This window comes from Oncorhynchus gorbuscha, linkage group LG22, assembly GCF_021184085.1.
Source record: "Oncorhynchus gorbuscha isolate QuinsamMale2020 ecotype Even-year linkage group LG22, OgorEven_v1.0, whole genome shotgun sequence".
NCBI classification, from domain to species: Eukaryota; Metazoa; Chordata; class Actinopteri; order Salmoniformes; family Salmonidae; genus Oncorhynchus; species Oncorhynchus gorbuscha.
The window spans coordinates 17,944,540-17,967,107 of record NC_060194.1 but is presented as its reverse complement, the minus strand read 5'-3'; the positions used below and the strand labels follow the sequence as shown (position 1 = coordinate 17,967,107).

Genomic DNA, 22,568 nt, shown 5'->3' with positions numbered 1-22,568 from the left:
GAGAGAGAGAGAGAATGAGAGGAGAGAGAGAAAGAGAATGAGAGAGAGAATGAGAATGAGAGAAGAGAGAATGAGAATGAGAGAATGAGAATGAGAGAATGAGAATGAGAGAGAGAGAATGAGAGAGAGGGAGAGAGAAGAGAGAGAGAGAGAGAGAATGAGAGAGAGAGAATGAGAGAGAGAGAATGAGAGAGAGGGAGAGAGAATGAGAGGAGAGAGAAAGAGAATGAGAGGAGAGAGAGAGAAGGAGAATGAGAGGAGAGAGAATGAGAGGAGAGAGAGAGAATGAGAGGAGAGAGAGAAAGAGAATGAGAGGAGAGAGAGAAAGAGAATGAGAGGAGAGAGAATGAGAGAGAGAATGAGAGAGAATGAGAGGAGAGAGAGAGAATGAGAGAGAGAATGAGAGGAGAGAGAGAAAGAGAGAGAGAATGAGAGGAGAGAGAGAGAATGAGAGAGAGAATGAGAGGAGAGAGAGAAAGAGAATGAGAGGAGAGAGAATGAGAGGAGAGAGAATGAGAGGAGAGAGAATGAGAGAGAGAATGAGAGGAGAGAGAGAAAGAGAGAGAGAATGAGAGGAGAGAGAGAAAGAGAATGAGAGGAGAGAGAATGAGAGGAGAGAGAATGAGAGGAGAGAGAGAAAGAGAATGAGAGGAGAGAGAATGAGAGAGAGAATGAGAGGAGAGAGAGAAAGAGAATGAGAGGAGAGAGAATGAGAGAGAATGAGAGGAGAGAGAGAAAGAGAATGAGAGGAGAGAGAATGAGAGAGAGGGAGAGAGAATGAGAGGAGAGGGAGAAAGAGAATGAGAGAGAATGAGAATGAGAGAGAGAGAATGAGAGAGAGGGAGAGAGAATGAGAGGAGAGAGAAAGAGAATGAGAGGAGAGAGAGAGGAGAATGAGAGAAGAGAGAATGAGAGGAGAGAGAGAGAATGAGAGGAGAGAGAGAAAGAGAATGAGAGGAGAGAGAATGAGAGAGAGAATGAGAGGAGAGAGAGAAAGAGAATGAGAGGAGAGAGAGAAAGAGAATGAGAGGAGAGAGAATGAGAGAGAGAGAATGAGAGGAGAGAGAATGAGAGAGAGAATGAGAGAGAGAGAGAGAGAGAGAGAGAAGAGAGAGAGAGAGAGAGAGAGAATGAGAGAATGAGAGGAGAGAGAATGAGAGAGAGAGAGAATGAGAGAGAGAGAGAAAGAGAATGAGAGGAGAGAGAATGAGAGAGAGAATGAGAGGAGAGAGAGAAAGAGAATGAGAGGAGAGAGAGAAAGAGAATGAGAGGAGAGAGAATGAGAGAGAATGAGAGAGAGAGAATGAGAGGAGAGAGAATGAGAGGAGAGATAGAAAGAGAATGAGAGGAGAGAGACAGAAAGAGAGACAGAATGAGAGGAGAAGAGAGACAGAAATAGAGGAGAAGAGAGACAGAAAGAGAGAGAGAATGAGAGGAGAGAGAGAAAGAGAATGAGAGGAGAGAGAATGAGAGAGAGAGGAGAGAGAGAAAGAGAAGAGAGGAGAGAGAGAGAGAGAGAGAGAGAGAGAGAGAGAGAGAGAGAGAGAGAGAGAGAGAGAGAGAGAGAGAGAGAGAGAGAAGGAGTCAGGATGTGGTGTATCACATTACTGTCACAATCACAAATCAGCAACACATCAACACAGCCCATCATATCCACCTCCTGTACAATCATGTTGTTGGATGGTACCCGCTTCTTACTGTACAGACAACCCACACGGATTGTAAGCTGACAAAGACTACTGTTAAATATCTGATTCATTATCAGTCACTAGTATTGACAATATCCATAATGTACTTGGCATATGATGTCCTCATTTGTTTTCACTACTTTTTACACACATCCAGGTGTACAGTAAGTGCTATTTTTATCCTGAGAAAGTCATTCTGTCTATAACAAATGGTGCGGTAACGTCCCGTCTTTAAGACCCAACCTATCCCAGTCCTATAGTAGACACATAGTAGTGGATCTAGGAAGGGCAACGACAATCTTTCCTCTAATAAAGCCTGGATGCGGTCTCGGGCCAGTCTTCTCCAGTCAGCGCTAACCTGGATCAATGGGAGAAGACCACACAACATAAACACTATACAGACTACTGTCCGTATTCTCCCCTGACTGAGTACTGAGACCGTTCTCATGTCTGTCTGAGGGCTGATGGGCCTTAGTCAAAAGTAGTGCAAAAAAAATAAAAAATAGGGAATGGGGTGCCATTTGGAACGCAGGCCGAAACTCAGACATTCATTCTTCATCGTATATTTGATCTCAACCAAACTAAAATGGGGAGAACAGCTCTCAACATTTCGATGGATCACACCATTGATTTTTATCTGCACTAAGAGACAGGGAGATGGAACAAAAATATGAAAAGTTAGTCCGTCATTAGGCTAAGTCATTAAAACAGAATCTATCATGCTCTATATATCTCACAGACTATCTGAGGTAGTACCACGTTGAGAGGAGTGATGCATAGCACGTCCAGATATCTGCTCAGCCATATGTCTAGCTAGCGATGCACGACTATGAAAACAACCATTTGTCAAAAAGATTAGGACTACAGCAAAATATTTCTGGAGTTATTTTCCTTTGTAGATGTGACAAGGCGATTTCTTCTAAGCCATTGCTGAATGAAGAGCGTACTAGAAAATGTGCAGACTGAGTAGGAAAGTACCATGCATGAGCCAAAAGTACAACAGAAAAAGGTCACTATTCACTACCGCCATTTTGGATTCTGTCTCCACTGGAACAAACAAAATGGACCTGTTCCACACAGCACCCTATTTTACGGAACCTGGTCAAAAGTAGTGCACTACATGGGGAATAGGGTGTCAGTTGGGACACAACCTCTCTCTGCCGTCTGACCTGACGACGTTTCCAATCATTTTCTTCCCTCTTATTTCATTACGATCATTTCAATCACTTCACAATGAGCATAAATATCTGGTTGAATTACCTCCTCGCTGCATAAAAAAAAGAGTTAATTAAGACAAATCACATTAGATTACTGGATTGACTGGTCTTAGGTCACCTCCCAAATAGCACCCCATTCCATTTATAGTACACTACTTTTGACCAGGAACCTGGTCAAAAATAGTGCACGACATAGGGAACAGGGTGTCATTTGGGAAACACACTTGGTCTCTCATACAGAAGCAGCAACGGCATATCCAATCCCCCAGAAAGACACTTGTAATCAAACCCCATGAAGCATATTGATCTGCAATTAGAAGGCCTGAAATGATCACACCAAACAAGAGCCATTTGCAGGTGGTCTAGATTTCCCTATGAGAGCTGTGCACACAGCATAGCGTAGCAGGAATTGATGTTGACTAGGATCTGTTGGACGTTGAGGGAGATCTACTGTAGCTGGAGTTGAAGTCATAACAGCAACACCCTGAAGTCTTCATCATGAATGATTCATCAAATCAATGGAGACCGCAGTCTATCCGATCCTTCTCTGACTGTCAAGAGTGAGACACGTATTGAACAGACCCAGGAGAATATTGCGGTCTCAATCAATGGGAGTAAAAGGCACAAATACAAATATTATTGTGGTGGTGAACTTGACCTATTAAGTCTTCTGACATGACCTGGCACAAGTTTGGAACATCTTGAAATACATTTATATTATTGCACAAGGCACAAGCCCTCAAAAGACATAAAGCTGTGGGTCACCTCAATATAGGCTGTCTCGTTATTCGCATCCTTGATATGTGGGAACCAGTCTCTGGGGGGTTTGGATAAGTGCTTGGATTCAGTCACAAACCACAGCAGCTTTGGCCAGCCTGGATGGGGAGAGAGAGACAGAATAATTCAAGAGAAAAGTAAAGACAACCGTAAAGGAAGTCGAGGCATTAGAGAGCCTGTCAGAATCTGCCATTTAACGTGATTACCCTGATGCGATCAATGACCACTCATCCCTAATGAGGCTGGGACTGCGTTCCAAATGACACCCTATTCCCTACAGGGGGCACTACTTTCGACCAGGGCCCATAGGGTGCCATTTGGGATGCAGGATGGGTCTGGCCCCAGTACTATGGGGATTCCACAGCCAGCCCTCTACTCAGCCCTGACTCAGGTTCTCAATCTATAGCTTTAAATCCACTGTCTGGCGTCATGTTGCTATTTATACAGCCATTACTGAAGAGCAGGCACAAGGCATTAATCACACTGAGCCCTCTCGTTCTCGCTCTCTCTGCTCCCTCCAGCCTTCCTTCTCATCTCACTACCCTATATTCCTCTCTCTCCTCATCCATCTCTCTCCCAGTCTGACTGCTCTGTTCTCCACGCAGTGGGCCATTCTATATGCAGGATCTTCTGTCTACTACAGCAAACCTCCCCTCTTATTCAATCCCATTACTCTGCTGCCTGCCTGCCTGCCTGTCCTTCCATTCCAATAAGTCTCTCCATTTGTTTCAGAGGGGAGCAGTAAAATCACTGGAGCCCGGGTGAAACTCAAAACCGGTTCGATATCAGTGTTTAATTTCAATCCATGCTGGCACTACAGAACCTCATTCTGCTATAATTCAGTATTCCCCATTGAAGTCAATGGGGCTGTGATGGTGAACAGACAACCATATGCTACCATGGCTGTAGCATCTCATGAAAACCCGTCAGACCATCTCACGTATGACAGCATATGACAGGGACACATCATGCGGTGATGTGCTACACACATTGACACGGTCACTTACCTTTGAACTGTGGAATTTCCCCCGTGGGACTCTTAGGAAGGCCTTTATGGCAGGCGTCGCTCGTCAAGGCAACCGTCACCCCACAGCTCCCCAGCAGAAAGCCTATCTGCTGGCTCCCTGCATCCTGGAGAGGGAGGAGAGGAGAGAGAAAGCGCGAGAGAGAGACAGAAGAGGAGAGAGGCAAAGGACTAATCATTACTTTTCTTCCATATTGTACATGGAGCATGTGTTTATGTTCAGTGTATTCATAAATCCATGAATTATCATAATGCTAAATATAGTACTGTACAAACATCAGGAATACTGTGAAACCCCCCGTCTTTGCTCTGGTGTTTTACGACTATCAAGAGTGTATATTTAGGTTAGAAAAACAGTTATATTATCCCACTGTTCACATACTGCATGGTCATGTGAAGCCTGCTCTCTCTGTCTCGCTCTCAGACATTGTGTGGGTGGAGGAATAAACCCACACAGGCTCATATGGAGTAGATAGCAACACTAATAGAAGCAGGCCCTGCAGCTCTGACATCACAGCCTGTTCTGCTGTGCAGCTAGGGGGTTTCCTATTCCTACACTACAGTATACAGCCACGGTCTCAGCCTCTCCATCACAGCTGCTCTCTCGGTCTCTCTGATAAACTGGGCTCACAGCCCTGCCTCTCGTCCCGCCTGCCTGCCTGCCTCTTCCCACCCGCCTGCCTGCCTCTTCCCGCCCGCCTGCCTGCCTCTTCCCGCCCGCCTGCCTGCCTCTTCCCGCCCGCCTGCCTACTTCTTCCCGCCCGCCTGCCTGCCTCTTTCTTCCTGCCCGCCTGCCTGCCTCTTTCTTCCCACCCGCCTGCCTGCCTCTTTCTTCCCGCCCGCCTGCCTGCCTCTCTTCTTGCCTGCCTGCCTCTCTTCCTGCCTGCCTGCCTGCCTCTCTTCCTGCCTGCCTGCCTGCCTCTCTTCCTGCCTGCCTGCCTGCCTCTCTTCCTGCCTGCCTGCCTGCCTCTCTTCCTGCCTGCCTGCCTGCCTCTCTTCCTGCCTGCCTGCCTGCCTGCCTGCCTCTTTTCCTGCCTGCCTGCCTGCCTGCCTGCCTCTCTTCCTGCCTCTCTTCCTGCCTCTCTTCCTGCCTCTCTTCCTGCCTCTCTTCCTGCCTCTCTTCCTGCCTGCCTGCCTCTCTGCCTGCCTGCCTGCCTCTCTTCCTGCCTGCCTGCCTCTCTGCCTGCCTGCCTGCCTGCCTCTCTGCCTGCCTGCCTCTCTGCCTCTCTGCCTGCCTGCCTGCCTCTCTGCCTGCCTGCCTGCCTCTCTGCCTGCCTCTCTGCCTGCCTGCCTGCCTCTCTGCCTGCCTGCCTGCCTCTCTGCCTGCCTGCCTGCCTCTGCCTGCCTGCCTGCCTCTCTGCCTGCCTGACTGCCTCTCTGCCTGCCTGACTGCCTCTCTGCCTGCCTGCCTCCTGCCTGCCTGCCTCTCTGCCTGCCTGCCTGCCTGCCTCTCTGCCTGCCTCTTCTGGACTGGCTGCATCAGATAAACAGCGAAATAGTTAATTGAGCTGGGATGAAGAGAGACAGACAAGGAGATAGAAAGAGACAACAGACAGAAAGCAGTGGGAGAGAAACAGAGGGAGAGAAACAAGAGGGAGAGAAAGAGCAGAAAGAAAGAAGAGTGATGTGTGAGTAAGCAAGATGGGTGAAAAGGCAGAGAGGTATGAGAGGTGGTAGGGGGGAAAACACTCCCCAGCGTCACACGGTGATGTCATTTTGAATAGTTCCTCGTATTCATGCTAGAGACATACCGTTTCTTGTCCTGGCTGCAGCTCAATTTCTATTCATATAAAGCTTGCGCCTATTCTATAACATAGGGCTTGTAATAGCAGGATCTTTTGTATTTTACCCCCTTTTTCGATCTCATCTCGTCGCTGCAACTCCCCAACAGGCTCGGGAGAGGCGAAGGTCATGAGTCCTCCGGTCATGAGTCCTCCGAAACATGACCCGCCAAATCACACTCCTCAACACCTGCCCACCCAGAAGCCAGCAGCACCAATGTGTCAGGGGAAACACCGTTCAACTGGCGACCGGGGTCAGCCTGCAGGCACCCGGCCCGCCACAAGGAGTCGCTAGGGCGCGATGAGCCAAGTACAGGCCCACCGGGTAAACCTAACTCCCCTAACCCGGACGACACTGGGACAATTGTGCGCCGCCCTATGGGACACAGCCCGGGAATGAACTCGGGAGGCCCAACGGTCTTTTTCTACACATGAGGATGCCGACAAGAAAATCGCCACGGAATCGTCTGTAAAACCCGAAGCGTTTGTGCTACAAACTAAACCACCATCGAATGATGACTCGCACGAAGACGACAAGCTTTACATCAGACGTCTGAAGTCATTTTGAAGAGGTCACCTCAAACTCGATGGTCCAGACCGACCCGTTGGAGCTACAAGCTAATATGTCACCAATATCAGAGCTTTCTCCGTTCCCTACATACTGTAATATCAAGAAGAATGAGCCCTTCAGTGTTCAACCCACGCTCCCATTACAAATGTTCCTGTAAATCGCAGAAATGAATTGCTTGCCACATTTTCCATTATTATTGTAGCATAACATAATAAAATGGTTTGAGGAACAGCTGAATGATCGATCCCAGCTTGAGTGTGATGACTACAGTATACGAGTACACTATCAGCGAGGTTCCCCCACAGAGAGTGAAACTACAAACTCTTGTTTAATAATGCCAATTGGATCCAGATGCTGAGGAGCCATAATGGCCGTCTGGTTTCTCTACGGCACTCCCCAGAGATATTACACCATGACAACTGTAAGCAAGGAAAGTAAGCCTTTCCGAGCCAGAATGGCCCATAAGGGCTCAAGCCTGTCCCTGTTTCTGTAGCGTGAGGCAGCTTTGGCGTACGAGTACACCCCCTGGACAGGACTTTAGTCACACAAGTGTTAATAAGCCAAGTTACTCCCTCTGAGCACACAGCGGTTACATCTCTTTAGTCCCAGTCAGAATTTCATTTCTGAATAAAAACCTGTATGCATCCAAAACACACCCGATTCCTATGGGCCCCGGTCAAAAGTAATACATAGGGAATAGGGTGAGCATTTGGAATTTGGAACCAAACGGAACCAAACGCTCCCAAATCACTTTCCCCTGCATGTTCCTCTGTCTGACTGGCCCCATGGGACCTGGTCAAAAAAGGCGCACTATAGAGAATACGTTGGCATTTGGGACAAACTCTGTGCTCTTGCACTGTAGCGTAGCACACATCAACAGGCCACTGACTGCTCTCTCCCTGGATGTCCTCCACCTCCCGCAGACCCCCAGACCTCTCTATGGCCACGATGAAAAGCTTTGATCCTCTGACTGAACTACAGAGCCAGATCTGGTCCCGCTAGGACGTGAGCAGCCTCATAAGAGAATAACATACCCCCTACATCCAGGAGACTACACTCTTGTATTTTGATTTAAACTTAAATGTACATACTTTATCTCAATGAGAATAAAACCTCTTTTACAAGACAGACCTGTTCACTCGCAAAACAATCCCTCTATTCTCCTGGTTCTACACACTGCTAGGCAACAGCTATTGTCCACTGACCACCAACTCTACTATTGCTCTGTTGCCCTCAGCTAGGTTTAGACTGTTGTGGTTTGCTGTGATCTAGTGAACTATAAAACAGATGGCTCTCCTATTCTGAGCACTTTGCCCTGTCATATTCAAGGTTAGAACTACCTTTCTATGGGCTCTGATGCTTCTAGCCTTGAGATGCATTTTTGATTACATATTAAAGTGAAATACTGTAGATATGTTAAGTAGTGCTTACTAGATGGTGTACAATGAATTCTGTAACCACTTCCTCTTCAAATTCTGGTTTATTCGGGAAATGCTGTTTAGAAGAGGACATCGTATTATTGTATCTTTGTACTCCCTGACAAAACTTGGTCTCCAAGGAACACGCCATACAAATAAAGGCATTTTAATTAATTATATGAAGAGGGCTATGGTCCTGCTTTCTTTTTGATGACCAACTTTGACTTCACCAGACAAAAGGACCGGACTGATCTCCTTAGTACATGGATCGGCAACTGCCGGCCCGATCACCCACCTTTAAGAAGGTCCTCGGATCAACCCCAATGGTGTTCGATGGGGTTGAGGTCAGGGCTCTGTGCAGACCAGTCAAGTTCTTCCACAACAACCTTGACAAACCAGCTCTGTATGGACCTCGCTTTGTGCACGTGGCATTGTTTTGTGCTGACATTGCTTCCAGAGGCAGTTTGGAACTCTGTAGTGAGTGTTACAACCAAGGACAGGTGATTTTTATGCACTATGAGCTTCAGCACACGGCGGTCCCCGTTCTGTGAGCTTGTGTGGTCTACCACTTCGCGGCTGAGCCGTTGTTGAACCTAGACGTTTCCACTTCACAATAACAGCACTTACAGTTGACCGGGGAAGATCTAGTAGGGCAGAAATTTGACGAACTGACTTGTTGGAAAGGTGGCATCCTATGACGGTGCCACGTTGAAAATCACTGAGCTCTTCAGCAAGGCCATTCTACTGCCAATGTTTGTCTATGGAGATTGCATGGCGGTGTGCTTGATATTAAACAACTGTCGGCAACTGGTGTGGCTGAAATAGCCGAATGCACAAATTTGAAGGGGTGTCCATATACTTTTGTCTATATTGTGTAGCTACACACGTAGCACTGACAGCGAAGGGCCAAGTTTACAAGGCTACAGTACCTCTGCTCTTTTCTCTTTGTTACATCATGACAGTTGACACCCTACTGTCAACACTTATGAAGAGAATGAGTCCTATGACTGCCCGACCTCTTTGGTCCAAATGCTAACATTGCTTCACCTCTCATTCACTTTTCCTCCTGTTATATGTCCCAAATGGCAGCCTATTCTCTATACAGTGCACTACTTTTCACCAGAGCTGCATGGGCCCTGGTAGAAAGAAGTGCACTACATCATAGGGAGCCATTTGGGACACAAATGTCGCACTAAAAAGGGGAACTCCACCTGTCTTTCCTTTCATGCTGCTGGCCTCAATGACCCAGGAGGACACGTACAGTGTGTGTGTGTGTGTGTGTGTCCTTACTTTTCTCGTAAGTGGCACTTCGATTGGCACAGGGACAACCTCCGCCAGGAGGCAGCCATAAAAGGCAACCATGAAGGCAGCCGGGTCGTTGTTGGGAAAGACCAGAGCCACCTGTGGACAGATAAATCACAAAGGTTAGACAGAGTGAAATGGTAATTATATAATAGTAATGGGCAAGGGGGACTAACCCACCCTTATATAAATGGTTGATTACCAATAGATAAACCTGTAGACGTATTCTGATTTTTGGAAAAAGTGGAAAATAACTCATAAGCTCTGATAACTGAACAGATAATGGTTTAGGCCAGTGTTGTGATGTCGGAAAGCCCCAAATAGAGACGATCTCCAAAATATGACATCCTAAGATATGAAAACAACAAATGGTAAGTTTTCCAACTTCAAAAAAAGGATATTTGAATAGAAACACTTGATACGCTCTGATAATCTAAGATCTGTAAATGTGCCTCCATTGGTTAAGTTGCCGCAGAAAATCTATATGTCTGAAATCTCACCGCTTACTGTAAACTGAGGAGAGCATGACTAAGTCTTAGGTCAGTGTTGTCATGACAACAACCCCCCAAATAGAGCCCAAACTCAACATCTCCTAAAATATGACTACGTGCCAAGCAATATATGAAAGCATGCTGCTAACGTTATCATCCCATGAGCCCGGAGTCAGTCAGTCTGTTGAGGGAGTTTTCCACCCAGTGACAGATGATCAGCGATGTCTAAACCGTGTTCACACAGGGGGGCCTCTTTTCTCCTCAACAACATTAGATTCTATCCCAAATGGCACCCTATTTCCTACATAGGGCTCTGGTCAAAAGCAGTGCACTATAAAGGGAATAGGGTGCCATTTGGGACGCTGTCGTTGTCTGCAAAAGGGGCTGATTGAGCTTCAGCAATGAGGCAGGCAGCCTTATCAGAACAGTGGAATTGTGAACTCTCACCGAGCATCTGGGCTCTTGCTCTCTCCCTCTCAAATTCAAAAGGGGCTTTATTGGCATGGGAAACATATGTCTACATTGCCAAAGCGAGTGAAATAAACAAACAAAAGTGAGAAGAAATTCTCTCCCTCTCTGATAAAAGCCAACGCTATCTCCCCTAGACACTTTCATCTGCCTAATGCAGCTCTCTCCTCTCCAGCAGGCCCCAACACAGGAGGAGAGCAGGACAGCACAGCTCACTGATGGATAGATCACATCACAGAATCACAATGCTTCAACACAAAAAGAGAGCAACTTCCTAGATCCAGGAAGTCATGCCATCATTCTAAATAACAATTTGTCCTTAGTTGACCTGCCTGGTAAAATAAGGCTTGACTAAAAATACATAAATAAAAAACAAATATCTTGTTCAATAGATTTCTGTCTGGAGACAGTGGATAGTGGCGTCATTGGAACGCTTATCTGGTGCTAGTGCATGTTGGATCAGATGTGCACCAGGTTGCATTCTGGCCTGGGAGCAGGGGTGATAACAGTGTGTGTGTGTGTGTGTGTGTGTGTGTGTGTGTGTGTGTGTGTGTGTGTGTGTGTGTGTGTGTGTGTGTGTGTGTGTGTGTGTGTGTGTGTGTGTGTGTGTGTGTGTGTGTGTGTGTGTGTGTGTGTGTGTGTGTGTGTGTGTGTGTGTGTGTGTGTGTGTGTGTGTGTGTGTGTGTGTGATAACAGTAAACTTAACACTAAGTGCTGTTAATGGCTCCCATGTTGGACAGAGAGCCATAAAATACTGTAGCTCTGATTAGACAGCATCTGGGGGGTGAAACAGAGTGCACCTGTCTGGATGGAACACAGCATTACCTTACTGCATGTCCTCTACATTATCTGAGTCTCAAATGCCTCAAACCATATTCCCTACACAGAGCACTACTTTTGACTGGAGCCCTATGGCCTTATGCGCATAAGGAGAGTAAATCATTTCTGGGTGCTGTTAAATCTTTTTTTCAGAGCTTTTCAATGTCACCCTGCAAAATGCAGGTTTTCTTCCATTTCTGTGTTGTCAGCTGTGACTCATCCCATTCTGCTAAACCTCCAAGCAGCTCTAGTGGGACTTATGGGCTTCAATAAACTATTTTTTTATGAAAAGTATAATCAATGCTACTTTATAATTTACAGGGAGGGGGTGAGAGAATAAACTTTCTGTACAGTAAATAACCGTTCCTCTCTAGTTAATGAGGAAACACACTCATAGCACCAGCTTGCTTGCGTCCCAAATGGAATCCTATTCCTTTTATGGGCTCTGGTCTACAGTAGGGCACTTAAAAGGAACTGGGGTGCCACTTGGGATGCAAACATTGACTCAGTTTCCTACCCAGCAAAAGAAGGGGAACAAGCCTAGATGAAAGAAACAAAGCAACATCCTCAAAATAGGATGGATGCTGAGGAGAATTGAGTCAATGGTGGCGTCCCTATTCCCTATACTGTGCGTCCCAAATGGCACCCTATATAGTGCACCACTGCCATTTTGGGACGCGGACAATAGGTAACGGTTGCCTTTTAGTAATGTGCAAGTACCGGTATATCAAATAGCAGGAAAAAAAGAGTGGGGCAGTATGGTTCTTCATTACAATCCTTACTTGTAATTCAAAGCTGGTGACATGTTGTGTAAATGGATACCTTAAGTGGTAAATCACTTTCATTTGAGAAGAAAGGATTGCAGCAGTAGCACAGAGAGCAGTCAAACAGAGAGCAGTAGCACACAGAAAGCAGTAGCACACAGAAAGCAGTAGCACACAGAAAGCAGTAGCACACAGAGAACAGTAGCACACAGGGAACAGTAGCACAGGGAACAGTAGCACAGGGAACAGTAGCACAGGGAACAGTAACACAGAGAACAGTAACACAGAGAGCAGTAACACAGAGAGCAGTAGCACAGAGAACAGTAGCACAGAGAACAGTAACACAGAGAACAGTAACACAGAGAACAGTAACACAGAGAACAGTCAGTAGCACAGAGAACAGTCAGTAGCACAGAGAACAGTCAGTAGCACAGAGAACAGTAACACAGAGAACAGTAACACAGAGAACAGTAACACAGAGAACAGTAGGACAGAGAACAGTCAGTAGCACAGAGAACAGTCAGTAGCACAGAGAACAGTCAGTAGCACATAGAACAGTCAGTAGCACAGAGAGCAGTAACACAGAGAGCAGTAACACAGAGAGCAGTAGCACAGAGAGCAGTAGCACAGAGAGCAGTAGCACAGAGAACAGTAACACAGAGAACAGTCAGTAGCACAGAGAACAGTCAGTAGCACAGAGAACAGTCAGTAGCACAGAGAGCAGTCAGTAGCACAGAGAGCAGTAACACAGAGAACAGTAACACAGAGAACAGTAACACAGAGAACAGTAACACAGAGAACAGTAAGCACAGAGAACAGTCAGTAGCACAGAGAACAGTCAGTAGCACAGAGAACAGTAGCACAGAGAACAGTAGCACAGAGAACAGTAACACAGAGAGCAGTAACACAGAGAGCAGTAGCACAGAGAACAGTCAGTAGCACAGAGAACAGTAGCACAGAGAACAGTAACACAGAGAACAGTAACACAGAGAACAGTAACACAGAGAACAGTCAGTAGCACAGAGAACAGTCAGTAGCACAGAGAACAGTCAGTAGCACAGAGAATAGTCACACAGAGAATAGTCACGCAGAGAACAGTAACACAGAGAACAGTAACACAGAGAACAGTCAGTAACACAGAGAGCAGTAACACAGAGAGCAGTAACACAGAGAGCAGTAACACAGAGAGCAGTAACACAGAGAACAGTCAGTAGCACAGAGAACAGTAACACAGAGAACAGTCAGTAACACAGAGAGCAGTAACACAGAGAGCAGTAACACAGAGAGCAGTAACACAGAGAGCAGTAACACAGAGAACAGTCAGTAGCACAGAGAACAGTAACACAGAGAACAGTAACACAGAGAACAGTAACACAGAGAACAGTAACACAGAGAACAGTAACACAGTGAATAGTAACACAGAGAACAGTAACACAGAGAACAGTCAGTAACACAGAGAGCAGTAACACAGAGAGCAGTAACACAGAGAGCAGTAACACAGAGAACAGTCAGTAGCACAGAGAACAGTAACACAGAGAACAGTAACACAGAGAACAGTAACACAGAGAACAGTAGCACAGAGAACAGTAGCACAGAGAACAGTAGCACAGAGAACAGTCAGTAGCACAGAGAACAGTAACACAGAGAACAGTAACACAGAGAACAGTAGCACAGAGAACAGTCAGTAGCACAGAGAACGGTCAGTAGCACAGAGAACAGTCAGTAGCACAGAGAACAGTCAGTAGCACAGAGAATAGTCACACAGAGAACAGTAACACAGAGAACAGTAACACAGAGAACAGTCAGTAACACAGAGAGCAGTAACACAGAGAGCAGTAACACAGAGAGCAGTAACACAGAGAGCAGTAAACAGAGAGCAGTAACACAGAGAACAGTCAGTAGCACAGAGAACAGTAACACAGAGAACAGTAGCACAGAGAACAGTCAGTAGCACAGAGAACAGTCAGTAGCACAGAGAACAGTCAAGCACAGAGAACAGTAACACAGAGGTCAGTAGCACAGAGAACAGTCAGTAGCACAGAGAACAGTCAGTAGCACAGAACAGTCAGTAGCACAGAGAACAGTCAGTAGCACAGAGAACAGTCAGTAGCATAGAGAACAGTCAGTAGCACAGAGAACAGTCAGTAGCACAGAGAACAGTCAGTAGCACAGAGAACAGTCAGTAGCACAGAGAACAGTCAGTAGCACAGAGAGCAGTAACACAGAGAGCAGTAACACAGAGAGCAGTAACACAGAAAACAGTAACACAGAGAGCAGTAACACAGAGAGCAGTAACACAGAGAGCAGTAACACAGAGAACAGTAACACAGAGAACAGTCAGTAGCACAGAGAACAGTCAGTAGCACAGAGAACAGTAGCACAGAGAACAGTAGCACAGAGAACAGTAGCACAGAGAACAGTAACACAGAGAACAGTAACACAGAGAGCAGTAACACAGAGAGCAGTAACACAGAGAGCAGTAACACAGAGAACAGTCAGTAGCACAGAGAACAGTAACACAGAGAACAGTAACACAGAGAACAGTAACACAGAGAACAGTCAGTAGCACAGAGAACAGTAGCACACAGAACAGGAACACAGAGAACAGTAACACAGAGAACAGTAACACAGAGAACAGTAACACAGAGAACAGTCAGTAGCACAGAGAGCAGTAACACAGAGAGCAGTAACACAGAGAGCAGTAACACAGAGAGCAGTAACACAGAGAGCAGTAGCACAGAAGATCTAAAGGGAGAGCATACAGTAACTCAGATACTGTACGTCACGTGGAATAACATTCGTGTTGGGTAACATAAGTAGCCAGAGTAGTACCAAATCCCAGAAGGACTGCAGTAATACACACCAGGCAGTGTCCTGAGCCTGAACACAGGAGATTAAGCCTGGTGGCTGGTGCTTATCTTGGACACTGGGGTGGACATGATGCTGCTTGATGCTCTGTAAGCCCTTCTCTCTGTATGTAGACACAGGGGCTGGAGCTCACACACAAGCCTCTTCACCCAGTCTCTCTCCCCTTCTCCCTCACCTATACCTCCCCATTCACTCCCTCCATCCTCCCCCCCTTCACTCACCCGGTCTCCAGGTCTGAGCATGGGTTCCTGCTTGCTCCCCAGCTTGTGGAGGATGTTATAGGCCACCTTTATACTCCGCGTCCAGAGTTTTCCTACAGGGACCAATCAAAATAAACACTGGTTATCGAACTGTTTCTGAGGCTGTGGATCCAGGACAAAGACGGCAGCATGTTTGTAATAGACTCACTCCAAAGCACCTCAGGAGGAAGAGGAAACAGAGAGCACATCAAAGAGCAGCATGGGAAACAATAACATGTAGGCTGCTTGAGTCGGTCATGTTTGAAAAGTACAAGAAATGGACAATACAATCTCGTATTTTATCTCATCGTAGGAATCTCTGGTTAGTCGGTGATAATGTTTTCGCATTTTCCAGGATATGAAGGTAACTTGAACCTCCCTTTTTGGATGATGACATAACTATTTGGCTCAAAATTAAGTTGAACATTCCTCACAACTGAGGAAAGTTCTTTTAGTCTTCAGACAACTGAAATGTTTGGTGTTTCGTTGGACAAGCTGAATGCTCCATTCAGCATTGCTGTGAGTGTTGTGTTAGGTGTTTCGTTGGACAAGCTGAATGCTCCATTCAGCATTGCTGTGAGTGTTGTGTTTGGTGTTTCGTTGGACAAGCTGAATGCTCCATTCAGCATTGCTGTGAGTGTTGTGTTAGGTGTTTCGTTGGACAAGCTGAATGCTCCATTCAGCATTGCTGTGAGTGTTGTGTTAGGTGTTTCGTTGGACAAGCTGAATGCTCCATTCAGCATTGCTGTGAGTGTTGTGTTTGGTGTTTCTGTGAGTGTTGGACAAGCTGAATGCTCCATTCAGCATTGCTGTGAGTGTTGTGTTAGGTGTTTCGTTGGACAAGCTGAATGCTCCATTCAGCATTGCTGTGAGTGTTGTGTTTGGTGTTTCGTTGGACAAGCTGAATGCTCCATTCAGCATTGCTGTGAGTGTTGTGTTAGGTGTTTCGTTGGACAAGCTGAATGCTCCATTCAGCATTGCTGTGAGTGTTGTGTTAGGTGTTTCGTTGGACAAGCTGAATGCTCCATTCAGCATTGCTGTGAGTGTTGTGTTAGGTGTTTCGTTGGACAAGCTGAATGCTCCATTCAGCATTGCTGTGAGTGTTGTGTTAGGTGTTTCGTTGGACAAGCTGAATGCTCCATTCAGCATTGCTGTGAGTGTTGTGTTTGGTGTTTCGTTGGACAAGCTGAATGCTCCATTCAGCATTGCTGTGAGTGTTGTGTTAGGTGTTTCGTTGGACAAGCTGAATGCTCCATTCAGCATTGCTGTGAGTGTTGTGTTAGGTGTTTCGTTGGACAAGCTGAATGCTCCATTCAGCATTGCTGTGAGTGTTGTGTTAGGTGTTTCGTTGGACAAGCTGAATGCTCCATTCAGCATTGCTGTGAGTGTTGTGTTAGGTGTTTCGTTGGACAAGCTGAATGCTCCATTCAGCATTGCTGTGAGTGTTGTGTTTGGTGTTTCGTTGGACAAGCTGAATGCTCCATTCAGCATTGCTGTGAGTGTTGTGTTAGGTGTTTCGTTGGACAAGCTGAATGCTCCATTCAGCATTGCTGTGAGTGTTGTGTTAGGTGTTTCGTTGGACAAGCTGAATGCTCCATTCAGCATTGCTGTGAGTGTTGTGTTAGGTGTTTCGTTGGACAAGCTGAATGCTCCATTCAGCATTGCTGTGAGTGTTGTGTTAGGTGTTTCGTTGGACAAGCTGAATGCTCCATTCAGCATTGCTGTGAGTGTTGTGTTTGGTGTTTCGTTGGACAAGCTGAATGCTCCATTCAGCATTGCTGTGAGTGTTGTGTTAGGTGTTTCGTTGGACAAGCTGAATGCTCCATTCAGCATTGCTGTGAGTGTTGTGTTAGGTGACTGATGGCAGTTCTGTGTCTAATTCAACATGGCGGATGCAGATATAATGCATGATCAATCTCCTGTAATGGTGTGCTGTTCTGTACTCCAAACGACTCTTTTGATCTCCATCAGAATTAATGAATTAGGGCGGGAGGGAGAGAGGGAGGGGGTGGAGGGAGGGACGGAGCGGAGGGACCCAGGGGATTGAGCAGAGGGGCGGAGGGACCCCAGGGGGATTGAGCTTCAAGTGGGGGGAAGAAACGACAAAAGAAAAAGCATTTGTACTAGTAAACAACTTGCCGGTGTTGTCATTACAGCAAAATGTTTTCATCCAGTGTGTAATGGAAAACGAAAATGAGCGTTTCTTATTGGACAAGTTCAGATGGTCTGTCCCTGTTTCAGTCTGTTTTCTTCCATTTGCTTGCTAATGATTAGGACCCAGCTCTCATCTGCCTGGTTACTGTAACTATTCTCCCGATGTTGAGAGGAAAAGAAAGCTGAGGGTGTTCCTTGGAGGTTTGAGCTTGCATGGTGACAGTGTCCATGCGACGGTTCCCGTCTGTTTGCATCTCAAACTGCACCCTATTCCCTTTAGAGTGCTCAAATTTCCCCCCACAGCCCTATGGGCCCTGGTCAAAAGCAGTACACTAAAACAGGGCATGGGGTGCCATTTGAGACACTCTGGTTTTCCTTTGAGGGCTGAATGACTCAGTGGTGACATGGGGACTGGGTGACATCAGAACTGGCAGCCTGGGAAGTGCTGAGTCAGATGACAACTTCACTCTAGGGATGGACATGAATAGAGTACTCGAATGGACGCCAAAGCTCGATCTCTAACCAGAGAGCACATTTTTTTCAAATAACGTTAAACTATTTGGTAGAATGTGCTTTGTGGCTGCCCAAACGAGCATGTGAAGTTGTCTTGAAAACTACGTTCATTTGCTTTGAGTCTAGTATTCCATTTGTACATGTGCATTTGCGTGGCACAACAAAAATAAACCAAGCATCATACCGTTCTTCTCCCTAAATTCCCTTTCCCCTTCATATCTCATTCACTCAATTGCGTTCTGACCGCACACACACACAAGCTCCCATTAGGTCTACCCAAATAAATGCTCTTAAAAAACGGATCTAACTCATTGGGTACATAAGCTAGATTTCTTGCCAAATGACAACAGTTTTATCACAAATTCAAAATGGACAAGTCGATTGAAGTAGGAAAATATAAGTTCCAACAACATGCCGCAGTTTTTAGATAATTGCGTCTTGTCTATTTTCCGCTTAAGCTACTTTTCAGACGGCCAGTGTCATTTAGAATTGGTTAGCCTAGGCTATAACCCCCACAAACATACATGCTCCCCACTCAAAATATGCAAAAAAACATCAATTGGCTAAAGACAAAGAGCGTATTTTCATCAGAATCATTAAGCCTATATAGGTCTACTCACCAAACTGATGTCGTGGCCGTAATTCATGCAGTGTTCAACGTGGAATTGTTCATCCATTTAGACAATTCCAAAGAACAGGCAGAATAAACTAAATTGAACATTGTGTATCGATTTCAAAAATAAAACATTTTGGTTTGTAACCCTGGAAAAAAAATATTTCAACTTGCCAAATAGAGCCCCATTTTAAATGATCTCTCTTTGACAACAGCTGTTCCAAGCAGATGAGCATCACTTCACATGGGCAACTTTTTACATTTTATTTATAAAAATATTCGGTTCTATTTTATTCTGTTATATTACATGTTTGTTTTTTTACTATAAAATAGGTGTGTCGACTGTGATAAGGGCTCGGGAAATAAGAGTGTCTTTGTCTGCTAAATTAACACAACAAGGCTATGCAATTGCACCGGCATAGGCTTCTACAAGCAAGCACCACTGCTGAGGTTACTGCCTTGCTGAAGATTGTGTTCCACGATCCAAATTAACCAGTTGATATTACGGTTTTTAAAAAAGCATCTTAAATGGCACTTGCTTTATTGACTGAATTTACTGTATGTGAGGCAATTTAGTAATTATGATCTGTTATTTGTAATGGTTAACTCTTTACTTGACACAACATTATGACATGGTCACAACCCTGTCATAATATGTCAACAACTGACATAAGTTGTCATAACATGGTCCTCCTAACACTGTAACATGGTCCTCCTAACACTGTAACATGGTCCATGGTCCTAACACTGTAACATGGTCCTCCTAACACTAACATGGTCCTCCTAACACTGTAACATGGTCCTCCTAACACTGTAACATGGTCCTCCTAACACTAACATGGTCCTCCTAACACTGTAACATGGTCCTCCTAACACTGTAACATGGTCCTCCTAACACTGTAACATGGTCCTCCTAACACTGTAACATGGTCCTCCTAACACTAACATGGTCCTCCTAACACTGTAACATGGTCTAACATGGTCCTAATACTGTAACATGGTAACATGGTCCTAATGGTCCTAAACCCTGTAACATGGTCCTAAACCCTGTAACATGGTCCTAACCCTGTAACATGGTCCTAACACTGTAACATGGTCCTAACACTGTAACATGGTCCTAACACTGTAACATGGTCCTAACACTGTAACATGGTCCTAACACTGTAACATGGTCCTAACACTAACATGGTCCTAATACTGTAACATGGTCCTAATACTGTAACATGGTCCTAACACTAACATGGTCCTAACACTAACATGGTCCTAACACTAACATGGTGCTAACACTGTAACATGGTGCTAACACTGTAACATGGTCCTAACACTGTAACATGGTCCCAACACTGTAACATGGTCCCAACACTGTAACATGGTCCTAACACTGTAACATGGTCCTAACACTAACATGGTCCTAACACTAACATGGTCCTAACACTGTAACATGGTCCTAATACTGTAACATGGTCCCAACACTAACATGGTCCCAACACTAACATGGTCCTAACACTGTAACATGGTCCTAACACTGTAACATGGTCCTAACACTGTAACATGGTCCTAACACTGTAACATGGTCCTAACACTGTAACATGGTCCTAACACTGTAACATGGTCCTAACACTGTAACATGGTCCTAACACTGTAACATGGTCCTAACACTGTAACATGGTCCTAACACTGTAACATGGTCCTAACACTGTAACATGGTCCTAACACTGTAAATAAGGGCATGTTCAGTGCCTTCAGAAAGTATTCACCAACCTTGAATTTCTCATTTTGTTGTGTAAGACTTAATATAAATTCAATTAAAATTGATATTTTTTTGGTCACTAGCCTACACACAATACCTCATGTCAAAATGGAATTATGTTTTTATTTTATTTTAATTAATTTTATTTTTTACCGATGAATAAAAACATCAAAAGCTGAAATGTCTTCAGTCAATAAGTATTCAACCCCTTTGTTATGGCAAGCCTACATACGTTCAGGAGTAAAAATGTGCTCAAGTTAAACAAGTTAAATGACTGTGATAGGAGAAAACTGAGGACGGATCAACAACATTGTAGTTACTTCACAATACTAACCTAGTTAACAGAGTGAAAAGCAGGAAGCCTGTACAGAATACAAATACTCCAAAACATACATCCTGTTTGCAACAAAGCACTAAAGTAATACTGAAAAAAAATGTGGCAAAGCAATTCACTTTTGGTCCTGAACACAAAGTGTTATTTTGGAGGCAAATCCAATACAACACATTACACCGAGTACCACTCTCCATATTTTCAAGCATACTGGTGGCTGCATCATGTTATGGATATGGTTATAATCATTTTTCAGGATAAAAGAAATGGGGTGGAGTTAAGCACAGGCGAAAACCTGGTTTAGTCTGTTTTCCACCAGACACTGGGAGATTAATTCACCTTTCAGCAGGACAATAACCTAAACCACAAGGCCAAATCTACAGTGGAGTTGCTTACCAAGAAGAATGTGAATATTCTTTAGTGGCCGAGTTACAGTTTTGACTTAAATCTGCTTCAAAATCTATGGCAAGTCCTGAAAATGGTCGTCTAGCAATGATCAACAACCAATTTGAAAGAGCTTGAATAATTTTGCATGTTTTATTTCATTTAATCCATTTAGAATTTAGGCTGTAACAATAAAATGTGGAATAAGTCAAGGGGTATGAATACTTTGAAGGCATTGTACGTGACCAGTCTATCTGGTTTATATGATTCTAATGGTCACATGCTTCTTGACAGTGTCATATAGTGTGTTTTCTTAGTCCAAGTAAAGTGACAGGATGGTCATAATGCTTTTTGACAGTGTCGAAGTGTAAAAATACGACTTTAAAGAATTCATTACGACATCAAAGGATTTAAGAAACAAACCTTGAAATGAAAGGAAACTTCTTGGCAGGGGAAAAAAAAACACTGTCATAACCACCCATAAAATAACACAATTTATGACAGGTTATTAGACATATTATGACATGGTTAGGACAGTAAAGTGTTACCAAATTAGGCACTGTTGCAATCTGTTGGCATATAGATATACGAGCACGTTCTTTTCCAGTGCAGGCCTGGTGTTCTGAAAATAAACACACCCACACAAACACACACCCGTTCAAAAGGTTGGGGTCGCTGAGAAATGTCCTATGTTCTTGAAGGAAAAGCACATTTTCTGTACATTAAAATAATATAAAATTGAGCAGAAATACAGTGTAGACATTGTTAATGTTATAAAATGACTATTGTAGCTGGAAACCGCTGATTTTTTTAATGGAATATCTACATAGGCGTACAGAGGAGCATTATCAGCAACCATCACTCCTGTGTTCCAATGGCACGTTGTGTTAGCTAATCCAAGTTTATCATTTTAAAAAGGCTAATTTATCATTAGAAAACCCTTTTTCAATTTTTGTTAGCACAGCTGACAACTGTTGTTCTGATTTTAAAGAAGCAATACAACTGGCCTTCTTTAGACTAGTTGAGTATCTGGAGCATCAGCATTTGTGGGTTCGATTACAGGCTCAAAATGGCCAGAAACAAATAACTTTCTTCTGAAACTCGTCAGTCTATTCTTGTTCTGAGAAATGAAGGCTATTCCATGTGAGAAATTGCCAAGAAACTGAAGATCTCATACAACGCTGTGTAGTACTCCCTTCACAGAACAGCCCAAACTGGCTCTAACCAGAGTAGAAAGAAGTGGGAGGCCCTGGTGCACAACTGAGCAAGAGGACAAGTACATTAGAGTATCTAGTTTGAGAAACACAACCACAGCCTCACAACTCGTCAACTGGCAGCTTCATTAAATAGTACCTGCAAAACACCAGTCTCAACGTCAACATTGAAGCGGCGACTC

At 44.8% G+C, this 22,568-nt stretch overlaps 1 protein-coding gene across 18 annotated transcripts in view; it reads right to left on the bottom strand.

Moving 5' to 3' along the window:
- The window catches only part of LOC124009715 (disco-interacting protein 2 homolog C), a 257,605-nt gene that overhangs the window by 44,819 nt on the left and 190,218 nt on the right, over positions 1 to 22,568 (bottom strand). For all 18 annotated transcript variants that reach the window (XM_046321805.1, XM_046321811.1, XM_046321808.1 and 15 more), the window contains 4 exons: positions 15,410 to 15,501; positions 9,767 to 9,877; positions 4,690 to 4,813; positions 3,671 to 3,780 (listed from right to left, as the gene is read on the bottom strand). In XM_046321805.1, coding sequence (XP_046177761.1) covers positions 3,671 to 3,780; positions 4,690 to 4,813; positions 9,767 to 9,877; positions 15,410 to 15,501 — 437 coding nt within the window. The remainder of the gene's footprint in view (positions 1 to 3,670; positions 3,781 to 4,689; positions 4,814 to 9,766; positions 9,878 to 15,409; positions 15,502 to 22,568) is intronic.